Source organism: Crotalus tigris, unplaced genomic scaffold (genome assembly GCF_016545835.1).
Source record: "Crotalus tigris isolate CLP2741 ecotype Arizona unplaced genomic scaffold, ASM1654583v1 scf7180000024507.143522434:302558, whole genome shotgun sequence".
NCBI classification, from domain to species: Eukaryota; Metazoa; Chordata; class Lepidosauria; order Squamata; family Viperidae; genus Crotalus; species Crotalus tigris.
This window is the reverse complement of record NW_024100679.1, coordinates 127,419-140,449: the sequence shown is the minus strand read 5'-3', so window position 1 is coordinate 140,449 and position 13,031 is coordinate 127,419. Positions and strand designations below refer to the sequence as shown.

General features: G+C 38.3%; 1 protein-coding gene across 1 annotated transcript in view; it reads right to left on the bottom strand.

The window, feature by feature from the left end:
• The window catches only part of LOC120303875 (vomeronasal type-2 receptor 26-like), a gene marked incomplete at its 3' end in the record, with an annotated part of 28,048 nt that extends 18,144 nt beyond the window's left edge, over positions 1–9,904 (bottom strand). Inside the window, exons 1-2 of the mRNA XM_039333756.1 lie at positions 9,885–9,904; positions 5,417–5,516 (exon numbers count right to left, since the gene is read on the bottom strand). Coding sequence (XP_039189690.1) covers positions 5,417–5,516; positions 9,885–9,904 — 120 coding nt within the window. The remainder of the gene's footprint in view (positions 1–5,416; positions 5,517–9,884) is intronic.
• Between the last annotated feature and the right edge of the window lie 3,127 nt (positions 9,905–13,031).

The following is a 13,031-nucleotide window of genomic DNA, read 5'->3' as shown; positions in this document are numbered from 1 at the left end:
TATTTCCTCCATTGAGTTTGGACTTTAAGATCTTCTTCACTCTCTTGATGTATTCACCTCTAATCTTTTTCTTGACTTCAGTGTGCTTGATGTTGTCAGCTTGAAGGATACCCAAGTATTTGTAGTAATCTTCCTCATCCAGACTCTTAATGTTATTTTCGTGGGGCATCTTGATTCCTTCAGTTTTCACTACTTTTCCTTGTTTGATAGTAAGTGTGGCACATTTGTCCAAGCCAAACTCCATAACAATATCTGGCTATATATACGGACAGTGTTGAGCAGCGATTCTATTTCAGATGATGTTTTTCCATACAGCTTCAGATCATCCATGTAAAGGAGATGGGATAGTCTGGCAGATGTTTTTGATGTTTGATAGCCATGTCCTGAGTTATTCAGTATTGTTGACAGAGGAAACAGTGCAATAACAAATAGTAATGGTGATAATGAATCTCCTTGAAATATTCCTCTCTTGATATTAACCTCTCCCAGCTCTCACCATTGATCTGCAACTGTGTCTTCCATTGTGCCATTGATCTTTGCACAAATTTTCTGATGTTTCTACTGACTCCTGTTATTTCTAGGCACTTGATTATCCAGTCATGTGGCAGAGAGTCAAATGCCTTTTTGTAGTCAATCCATGCCACATTCAGGTTGGTCTTCCTTTTCTTGCAGTTTTCCAAGATCATTTTGTCTATTAGGAGTTGATCTTTTGTTCCTCTGCTATTGGGGCGGTTTCCTTTCTGCTCAGGTGGAAAGAGATGGTTTTCAACTAGATGCTGTTGTACTGCATCAGCTACCACACCAGTTAGTAACTTGAAAATTGTTGGTAAGCAGGTAATTGGCCTGTAGTTGCCTGGTGTTGCCTCTTTTGCTGGATTTTTCATTATTAGGTAGGTTTCCCAGTTGTTAGCCACTTTTCAATTTCTCCTCCTTTTAGTATATTGTTGAACTGCTTGGCAATGAGTGGGTGTATAACAGTTAGATGTTTCAACCAAAACCCATGCAGTTCATCTTCACCTGGTGCTGACCAATTTTTGATTTTCCTTGCTCTTTTTTCTACCATTTTTGTTGTTATTACTAGTTCTTTCATTTCAACTTCTGTTTTATTTGCATCCACCTCTTTTAACCAAGCCGCATCCTTGTTGTATTTCTTTGGGTTATACCATATCTGCTTCCAGAACTGCACTGTTTCTTCCTTGTCAGGTACTGACTGATTCTTTGCAGTTTCTCCAGTGATGGATTGGTAGAAACGTTTCTGATTGGATTGAAATTGGAGGTTCTGCCTATAGTTTGCAATTCGAGCTTCATATCTACTGATTTTCCTGGCTATAGCTGTTATTTGTTGCTTTATTATTTTCCAGTGCTTCCTTGATCTTCCTTGTTTCTAAGTGGTATTTCTTGATTAGGTATTCTTTGGTCTTCTTGTTCTTCAGCTTCTTTTCTTTCATCTGTTCTAGCTTGCTTGCATGTGATCTTAACTTGCTGATCTTATTTTCTAGTCTAACCTTCCATTTTTCTGGTGCACTGTTTGTTTGTTTTTCTTCTTTGTTGATTTTGCATCCCAGGTATTCTGTTATAACTGCAGCTGGGCTGTACATTAGTTGGTTTGTTTCTTGCAATGAATTGGTGCTTATACTTGCTATTGCAGTATTTGCATCTTTTAATGCTTGTGCTAGCTGTTTCTTTGGAACAAGCTTCAATGCAGGTAGCCTTATTCTGTTGTTTTTGTGCTGTTCTAGATGCTCAGTTATTCTTTGTTTCAATTCTTTTATTTCTTTAGTTAGAGGGTTTTGTTCTTCCTGAGGAAGGGGTGCCTGATTTCCAAATGAGAACAGTTGTATATCTCTGCTGGATTCTTTCACTGCCAACTCCCCCTGGTTTGCCTCTACATTCTGAATTACTTCTGGTAAGGCTTTGATTTCTTTGCCCTGGGTAAACCTTTGCAGTTCATCCAGTTCTGTTTCTGTGAATACTTTATTTCGTATTATAAATCGGCATTGATCTGCTAGTCTCTGTTCTGTCATTTCTGATTCTGGATGTTTTTTTTTCCAGAACTGGTGCATTCGTTTTAGATATCCTCTTCTTGTTGGACTTGATCTGTAGTAACAGATCATTATTTCTTTGTTTTCAATCACTGTGTATCTGCGATGGGTAAAGACCTTTTCTTCCAGTAGTTCTGCAGCTGCTGGCCGTGGTTGCTCAACCAACAATCTTGAGTCCTGTAACCGATTTTTCACCAGATATCCAAGAACTCCAATATCTAGCGCGGACCTTGTTAACCCGGGCAACATCAGAGTCGGTATAGCATTCTGAAATTTACGTCTCACCATATTTTTTATGGAAGAGACACTCTTTGTCTGACTCCTCTGATGAGACCTGTCCAGTGTGGTTGAACCTCTGGCATAGCTCTCATCTTCCTCAGAGTACACAAGCTCCACAACCACGTCAAGGTAGTGCCTCACTGGGGGATTATTATTATTATTATTATTATTATTATTATTATTATTACTATTGTATAGAAATTCCTCCTTCTCTCTACTTTAGTGAATTTTTCTTCTGCTACTCAACTAGAAAGTGCTACAAAAAAGGTAGTTTTTTCTGGATTTGAGAATTTTGGGAACTGAAGATTGGAAAGGGAGCAGAAGGCCCCTTGGAGAAAAATTACTTCCATATATCTAATGTGATGCCTAAAATATAGAAAAATACCTAAAAGTATAACAATATGGCGACAAGAAATAAGGAATAAACAATTTCAGAGATTACCACCAAGCATCTAGACAACTAAAAATTATAAACAGCAATTTTAAATTTTTAGATATGTAATTCTTCTACTCTAGAGGAATAGCTTAATGAAGAACCTGATAATGTTACTTGTTCTATGCCATCCATTTAACGAAGAGAAGGACAAGGGGGGACATGATAGCAGTATTCCAATATCTCAGGGGCTGCCATAAAGAAGAGGGAATTAAGCTATTTTCCAAAGCACCTGAAGGCAGGACAAGAAGCAACGGGTGGAAACTAATCAAGGAGAGAAGCAACCTAGAACTAAGGAGAAACTTCCTGACAGTGAGAACAACTAATCAGTGGAACAGCTTGCCTCCAGAAGCAGTAAATGCTCCAACACTGGAAGTTTTTAAGAAGAGACTGGACAGCCATTTGTCCGAAATGGTGTAGGGTTTCCTGCCCGAGCAGGGGGTTGGACTAGATGACCTCCAAGGTCCCTTCCAACTTTACTACTACTACTACTACTACTATTATTATTATTATTATTATTATTATTATTATTATTATTATTATTATTATTATTATTATCCTGTGAGATACAAGCGATCAGGAACCAGAACAGTACTACAATTTTATTTCATGCTATCTATACACGAGACTCTGAACTACTAATGGTCAAGGTGAATTGGTGCCATACAAGAGTGAATGGATTTTAAAGAGGGCTGGACTTAGGTCTCTTATAGTGATAGAGAGATGCCAGACTCATGATGCTTTTGACCCCACCCTCGAGCTCAGCCTAGTAATAATCTCCTACATTACCTAAATGAAATCATGTTTTGTTCAATCAGACACTTTCAGGTAAATGCAGATGGGATTGGAGTAAAAATATATTGTTAGTGAATTTTGTAAAAATTGAAATTAATATGTTATTATGGCTACATTCCCATTAAACTAGAAGGTACTATAACTCACTTGCCAAGGTTGGACTTTCAGAAAATTCCACTTCTCTCCTTTGTCCATTGTCTTCTTCCTGGTTCTGGGTGTATACATGGTATGGAGACCTTGCGCTACAGCATACACAGCATTGTAAATATTGTAGCTCTGGCCAGACATCTCCATTTCAAAAACAGTTCCAGGGAGACTCCGCAGATCCTCCTTCCCAGTGCAGTTTCCTTTTCCTGCTGCATATATTTTGTACGTTGGAAATGAACAGGTAAATGCAGCACCCCAGAACTGAGGTAGGAAATACATTTTAGAATGAAATGGATTTAGGTTCTCAAGGAACTCTTGAAAACCTGGTACCATATTTGTGTGTAGGGCAAAAGACAAACTGCCATTGAAGGACAATGCTGTGAATTTCTGGGGCACAAAGACGGAAGTCACATCCCACAGAGCACTTATGATCCAAACCCTCTCTATGGGGAGCCTGCTATTAATTTCATAGCATTCAAGAATTACTCGTAAGCCTTCTATAGATTGCATGTCCCCATAAACAACTATTACATTGGTTTTACTATACCATAGGAAAAGTGCTATGTTATTTAGATTATTCTTCCGGAAGGTACTGGATTCATAATTTATCAGTCTTGGAATAAATTGAATGAAAGAAATGCAAATATCTCTCTGAATTAATTTTGGCCTCAGGATTCTGAAAAATCTCTCTCCAGTGGTGTCTTCTGGGATGAGAAGGCCAATCCAATTCCATCCAAAATGTTTCAAGAGCTGAATAATCCCAACAAAGTGAAGGTTTTCATTAGGAGTCATCCAGAAGAAAGAAGGAAACTGCATTTTATCACTCAATGCAAGGTCAAAAGAGCCATAACTGAGCTGCAAAGAGTGAATAATAATGATGTACTTTTAGACTAAGTATTGCTTCTGCAGACACATCCAAAAATGGAAGTAAGTACATTTCTTTTGGATACTGTTTTTCCATAGAAAATCTTGATGGGAAAGACAAATACTAAACCTGGGGCTCCAGAAATCTTTCCTCAGAGCTTTTGCAACCAGACCATCATTAGCATTCCATTCAACACTTTTTAGACAAAAATCATCTCAGTTTTTGATTGTGCTAACCAGAAATAGAGAGGCGAGAGGAAAGAGTAACAAGAGAGGAGCCTTATTCATTAAGGACCTGACAGTATCTGAGGGTATTCATCTGGCATTTTATATTGTAAGGCTAAGATAACTAGTGCTTTACTGATAAATGTATTTAACATTGTTGTGGCATTTACAGAAAGAGGAGAAAGTTAAAGAAGTTGAGGCACACCCAGAAGATGGAGAGACAACATCAGACACATTATTACAGCATCAATTAGCAATGGTTGAGTCCACCAGAAGAGCAAGAACCAGAATTTTGTATCTGTCTCAACACTCAAAGAAGAAGAAGAAGAAGAAGAAGAAGAAGAAGAAGAAGAAGAAGAAGAAGAAGAAGAAGAAGAAGAAGAAGAAGAAGAAGAAGAAGAAGAAGAAGAGGAGGAGGAGGAGGAGGACACAGAAACAATGATACCTACACCATTTCTTACAAACAAAATATGATGTTTGTGCTTATTTAGAATTACTGTGGTTGTAATATTAATTGATAATTACATTTCTCTGGAAAAAATAAATAAATAAAGCTGTTTTTGAGGGGTTGTCTCCACATTTAACCACCACTCTTTCCTTTCTTGTGCATTTATGTGAGCCGGAGACCTACCTGTGGAATTTTGTAGGCATTTAATATGTTGGCCATCTGTATGGAGTTCTGAGAAGGGAGATCACCAATGACAGCCATGATGTTTTGCTCCTTTCCCCTCCTGTAATTGAGGGGACAACGGCCTTCAACAAAGAAAAGAGTCAAAAGGTTTGCAGAGGCTTTCAGTGCTTGAAAACCATTGTCATAGACCTTGGAGACCAAGGTGATGTTGGGTAACAAGTTCTCATTCATGTTGATCTCCTGAATGGCAAAACTGAAGGCTAGGATATGCTGTAGGTTTTTAGGCAACGGCCTGCAAAAAGAGTTTCAGTTAGTTCTGCAACCTTAGAATGTGACAAGGATTGGGTTTAGATAGACTTCTTTGATAATGCTTTTCTCTTTGCCTAAAATGATGTATTTGTCTGCTTTAATGAGTATTAGAGAAGTGAAGAATGCACCCATATTCTGAAGCATTATTTTAAAAAGAATAAAACCTTAATTCTTAAATTTCAGTAGGTAAGATATTTCAGAGGTGAGGAAAGCATGGAATGAGGAGCTGAGGTGGAATGTCTGAATATCACTTGAGGATCATGTGGGCATCTGTGTATCATACTTTGAGAAGTTTAAAACAGGGTTTTAATGAAATTAAAAGGATTATTCCTTATGTGTAGCATAGCAATGAAATGGAGGGCAGAAACTGATGAATTGTACCAACTGTTAAGACAATCCAAATACTCCAAATGTACTGTAACATTTGATCACACTCATATATTTAAAAATGACCCACTTTTCTATCCCTTAAAGTACTAAGGAGACATACTGCATGATAAATAGAAATCTCAAGCAACCATAATCTATTTAAAATAAAAGTCTTGGTATAGAAGTGTTTGCAAATAAGGAATAAATGATAAAATCCTAATGATGTCGTTATATATTATGAGAATCATAGATATATATTTATACATTTTATTAAAATATCATGCTAGATATTTTTGACAAGGATTCTTTTTCTTTTTGCATACAAAATAAAAAATACTGGAACAATATTGTTAAAATTAAACGTAGGATTTTTTTTATGATCAGATTAATTCTTGTGTAGCAACATCCACATGAAAAACCAGGAATCTACAAGGCTACATTCAACAGCTATATTCCAAGAGAGGTATATTCTAAGAGAGATTTATAAATAAGTATCATGCCTAAAACAGTTTTGATTCTCATCTACAGTGGAAAAATTTTAATGTGAATCTCTTGAATTCAATCACATTTTAAAAAAGTTGAAAGGTTTCTTTCAAAAGAGTACTTGCTTTCCACGCAAGGAATCTTCTGGGCGTTCCATAAAGTGGAGTAAAGGCAATTCAGGATATATAGTAGACACAAATTCTCCAATGATTATATCATTGGAGAGGGCAGGGAAATTAATCTTAAAATGTCGTTTGTCACCACACATGGGGTTAACGGTCTTGCTGAAAGAAGCCTGGAGGATAAGGACAGAGAGTAGAAACACATGGCAAAGTATGTGAGTCCTTTTGAATGCCAAAGGAATTTGGCTCCAATCACAGCAGTGCAGGCACATCTTCATCACAGCACTTTGTCTGCAACAATCAAAAAGAGTCTCTGTTGGTTTTATGCATAACTAAAGTTGCAGATTACAATAATTATCATCTGAGTGATTCATAATGCAACCTACTGAGCCTCATGAAGTTGTTGTTAACAGTAAAGTTAAACTGTTAAGTGTTTAAGTGTTCTGTGCTTTCCCCAAAAAAGAAGTTTAATTAATTAATTCTGACAATTATGAGGTAGGCAAACCCTTTTCCCAAAGCTATTCAACTATTTTTCCAGTTGATGAAATGTTATGGTCCAAACCCATCTCTTGGCTACTCCTCATCAAGCAAGAAAGAAATGATCTTGGGATCATAACAGATTTGGGGAACCGAGTCTTGCTTTCCCTATCCAAAGAAAGCAATGCTGGTTAAAAGGAGGAAGAGATAGTTTAGTAGCCAGATAAATTCTCCCTTCTCCTCTCACAACCTCCTAATTCATAAAAAAATACTTATTTCTTCTGCCCATCGCTTTGCTGAAATGGTCATATTGGAAAAAGAAACTCTGTAGTATTATTAGAACTCTGTTCTAATAAAAGGCCAATTGGATGAACTGTGGAGAATGGAGACCACTTTGTAGGTATCAGCTACTTGACTCATTCAAATTGGGTGTGGCTGTTCCCTCCCCCTGGACTCCTGGGCAACTTCCTGTCACAATTTCTTCCTGTTCATTGCTGAAAGAGACAGATACAGCTGCTGACTACTGCTGTATCATGGTGGCTGAATTGTTGTCTGGAAGGCTTTGATCTTGATGCACTTTTAAAGAGGTGGTGAGTTTTGAGAGAGGGATCTCATGCATCGTTGCCTGAAGCAGTGGAAAAGAAGAGGCTTGGTCATCTATCAAAACTCACCATCCTCTGTGAAGGATGAGGAACGGCAATTCTTCTTTCAGCTTGAAATTAGGTTCACTATGACTAAACCATATTTCTATAGGTCCATAAGGTTGGTCTTATAGTCATTACTTTTCTAAAAAAAAAAACCTTCTTAAAATGGCAACCAAAGAGGTATATTAGGTAGGCACCTTGATTTATATTATTCCAAACTCTTACATTGCTTTTATTGAAAAAAGAACCCCAGAAATTTCAGTGGCTTTAAAAATGGCATATACGTAATAAATTATGCATTAAATACAATAGAAATAATAACATTAAAATAAACCAGCATAATTTTATCACTCAAAAGCTTAGTGACCATATAAATATAGTTGTATTATTTTTTGGGCAGCAGCAAAGTGCTAGTTTCACCACTCCCTTCTCTTAGGAATTAGTTTCCATGAATGAATGAATGTAGTAAAGTATATAGTGGTACCTTCGTATTCAATTACTTTCAAACTCATCAAATTTGCAATACATTTCGACATGAACATTTTGTGCTAGTATTCATTGTTTGTTTGATGCACAAGCTTGAACTTCTAAGCATGGGCTGCCATTATTCCTTATGAGAAAAAAAATATTTGGTACTCATCGTTTTGAGTCCTCATCATGCTTCCCTGAACAAATTAACAATGAGTACTAGGGTACCACTGTATTTGTCAGTTGTTAGTTTGATTTTTTTTGAAGAAGTATAAAGAATAATTATCTCTTCTTCTGTTCTTTTCATTTTTGGAGAATGCAACTATACTGACACATATTTCCACTTTGTCACTTAAACACTCATTTTGTCTTTAACATGTTTGAATGGAAGATTTCAGCATCTTACTAAAAGATAAAGTAGAAGCACAGGAGAGATGTAAAGATGTTCTACAATTTTAGATGTTCTACAACTAAATAGCTAATGTCATTGAGGGGTGAAGTGACCTAGAGGTAGAGCACTCTTCTCATACTCAGGAGGCTGTGGGTTTGATCCTATGTGTAGTGACAGATATTTCTGTCTCTGGGCATAATGAGTAATTGTCTGCTGCGAATTCTGCATAGACATCAGGAAGGGCATCTGGCCAGTAAACACTTGAGCTCCATTCAGTTGCCCGAACTCCACCCTGATGCAAGGTTGTTAAAAGAAAAAAATTAGCTAATGTCATTATATAGAGCAGGGATGTCAAACTGCCGGCCCCCGGGCCAGATGCATCCTAGCAAAACCGCACCTACCCCATTGCCGGAAATGGAAAAAAAGTCACAATATGTCATGACACATCACGTGATGTTGTGAGTTTGACACTGTTGATATAGAGGGAAAATATATTAACTGATTTTAAGATGTTTGTTCTCCAACTTCATGTTTATATTTGTACTGAAACTCAAGGAGTCACAAATTCGTGGTAGAAGACCCAGATTATTGGGGGCAATATGCAAGTAATGCTTACATGGTAAACTGTGCAGAGAGTGCTGAAACTGTTATGGATTTATACAAGTCTAAATGTTGTTGCGTTCAAAAATGGAAGAAGATATCTATTCCTGAATAAAATATAGCTATCAAGCTATGAAGCTATAAAGTCAGGCCATCCTAATTACTTCTGTACTTGAGGAGATTTTCTGCCTGGGTATTTCAACAAAATAGTGATTTGTTATTAGCAATGTCACTAATAAAAGCTATATAGCTTTATAACTTTATAGCTCTTTTTATAATAGAGGTTAGCATTCTGAGGCATTTGCAGTTTCCAAAATTTTGAATCTGATCCCCATCCCCTGAAATTTAAAATATGATATAAAAAGAAAATATGTTGGAAAGAGGACACCAATAAATACATGACTATAAATCATATTAGCATTTAATTGTAATTTAATATAAAGAAGATAAAATCGTATTTAATAAATAAGATTACTTGTGGACATCCTAGCCACTATATTTCTGAATGTAGTTTTCAATTTATTGATCAAAGATAAAAATGTCTTCATCCAGAAAAAATAGTGCACATTTTTTCCTTGTTATTGCGTGTTTGTGAAGTTTCTTACATTAAGAGCCCTGGTGGCATAGTGTTAGAAGACATTATTGCATACAAAGTCTGCCTATAGCCTGGAGTTTAATCTTGATGAGGCTCCAGGTTTGCTCAGCTTTCCAACCTTCTGAGGTTGGTAAATGAGGACCCAGATTGTTGGGGGCAATATGCAAGTAATGCTTACATGGTAAACTGTGCAGAGAATGCTGAAATTGCTAGGGAGCCTTATACAAGTGTAAATGTTATTGCTTTCAAAAATGGAAGAAGACATCTATTCCTGAATAAAATTCTTTGACCAATCATCTGTTATGTTGTCTTCAGCCAAATTAGGGCATTATTTACGCTGTACTTGAAACCACACTAGTCTTTTTCCTAACTAGCTGCTCTCTGGTATTCAGCTCTGGTCTCAGCATGATAATATAGCACTTGGGCATAAAAATGCAACCTAATAAGCCACCACTTGAGGCCAAGATAGAGAAGACCTCCACAGCCACCATGGATTTCCCCTTAGTGCTTAAGTAGGTGGGCACAAAGGAGACCCAAACACTGTAAAAGACCAGCATGCTGAAGGTGATGAGTTTGGCTTCATTGAAACTGTCGGGCAACATCCGGGCAAAGAAGGCCACCACGAAGCTGATGAGGGCCAAAAGCCACATGTAGCCCAGCACAACATAAAACATGATCTCTGAGCCTTCGTTGCATTGCACTAAGATCTCATCCAATTGGGAATGCATGTCCAACTCTGGAAAGGAGGAGAAAGGGTCAACCACACAGCACAGATGCTTGTTTGAATAAGTGAGCAAAACACAATGACTGAGACAGACAGCCTTTTCCCTACCCACCACCTCATGCGGTTCCCTGGCTTTGTAGCTACGAAGGCCAGAACCACAGTGATGGTTTTGGCTAACACACAAGATACTGCAATGGAGAAGACAACTCCAAAAACTGCTTGCCAGAGGAGACATGTGACTATCCCTGGGCATCCGAGGAAGAATAAAGAGCAGAGAAAACACAGCAGGAGTGAGAAAAGCAAAGTGCAGGTGATATCCCAATTGTTGGCTTTGACAATGGGAGTGTTTTGGTAGCGGATAAATGTCCCCATCACTACAATTGTGATTACAGCAAAAGAAACAGCAAAGCTAGTCAGGATTTCTCCTAGGGATTCTTTGTAGGATAAGTAGGTGATAATTTTGGGAATACAATTATGGTGCTTCTCATTTGGATATTGTTCTTCTGGGCACCTCTCACATTGCTTGGAATCTAAAAACCATAAATAAGATCTTTAAAAATTCTACACATTGAATTGATATTAGGTTTTAACAATTATTCCTTGCTGAAACAGTTTTTGGAATCTTCACACATAAAAGTATGGTTGTATTCTGAGCAAGTTTCCATATTACCACTTGAAACTGATAAGTAGAATTGGCTTCATATAAAGAAAATAAACCTCTTTCAAAAATTGTGCCTTAGGAAAATCTTTTTAAAAGTTTATTTAATATGCCATGTTTCTTGAAGAAGAGATTACACACCGAAATAAAGAAAAGCTTCTATTTAAAAACAGAAGAAAGAAAACAAGGCAGGTGAGAGATCGCAATCAATCTATTCTTGTGTTTAAAATTATATTAAAAAACCCAAACTTGATTAGAGAATAATGTATTTTTAAAGAGATATTACCGTAGATCTCTTTTTCTTACCAACCATGGTGGAAATGCTTCCCTCTGAACATTGGACACAGTCATAGCAGCAAACCTGTTTCCCCTCCTTAATTAATTTCCGGTACCCAGGATAGCAACTCTCTACACAGGTGGCAGAAGGTGGTGTCTAATGGGAAAGGGAAGAATAAATAATTAAGAAGAATTATAATCTGGCTTTTACTCAATCAGTCAGCAGTCATTCTCTGTAAATAAATCCTAAAGTAGTCATTTTCTTGTAAGTTCTTTAATGCAAAATTTTGAATTCGTAGAACTGATTTCTAGATTCAGTCAGAATAGAGGTAAACATCTGACGAATCTTGTAAATGCTATTGAAAATTTGGATAGAAATTCCTTCACAACTCCTACATCATACATAAGAGAATTTGAAATGTCCTGAAGAGGGTCATGGAAGAATCTCTCACAATCTCTCTCGATTATGGGGTGCCTTAGGGCTCGGTCCTGTGTCCCCTCCTTTTTAACATCTATATGAAACCGCTGGGTGAGATCATTCAGCGACACGGGATGAGGTATTATCAGTATGCGGATGATACCCAATTGTATATCTCCACCCCGTGTCCTTTCAGTGAAGCAGTCGACGTGACGTACCGGTGCCTGGAAGATGTGAGGGTCTGGATGGGGGTGAACAGGTTTAGACTCAACTCTGACAAGACCGAGTGGCTCTGGGTCTTGCCCCCCAAGGGTCATCCTGATGGTCCATCATTGATCCTGGGGGGGGGTAAACTTACCTCCCTCAGTGCAGGCACGCAATTTGGGTGTCCTCCTGGACTACAGCTAAATTTGGAACAACATCGATCAGCTGTGGCCAGGGGAACTTTGCCCAGGTTCGCCTGGTGCACCAGTTACGGCCATAATTGGACTGGGAGGATCTACTCACAGTTACTCATGCCCTTGTCACCTCAAGACTGATTTACTGTAATGCGCTCTACATGGGACTACCCTTGAAGAAAGTTCGGAGGCTGCAGTTGGTTCAGAATGCAGCCTCGAGAGCGATTGTCGGTGCACCAAGGTACACCCATGTGTCACCTGTCCTCCGCATGCTGCACTGGCTTCCTGTGGGCCTCCGGACACAATTCAAGGTGTTGGTTATCACCTTTAAAGCCCTTCATGGCTTAGGACCAGGTTACTTACAGGACCGCATACTGCCGCATATTTCCCAGAGACTGGTGAGGTCCCACAGATTGGGCCTCCTTTAGGTCCCGTCGGCCAGACAATGTCGGCTGGCAGGCCCTCGGGGAAGGGCCTTTTCTGTGGTGGCTCCGACGTGGTGGAATCAACTTCCCCCCGAGATTCAAACTACTCCCACCTTGTCGGCCTTCAAGAAAGCCATTAAAACTCTCCTGTTCCAGCAGGCTTGTGCTTGATGTCCCAGGGGGGTCTGGGACACGATTGGGACATGCTGTATGAATGCACTCATTTTTACTGTTATATTTATTGTTTTAATTTTGTAT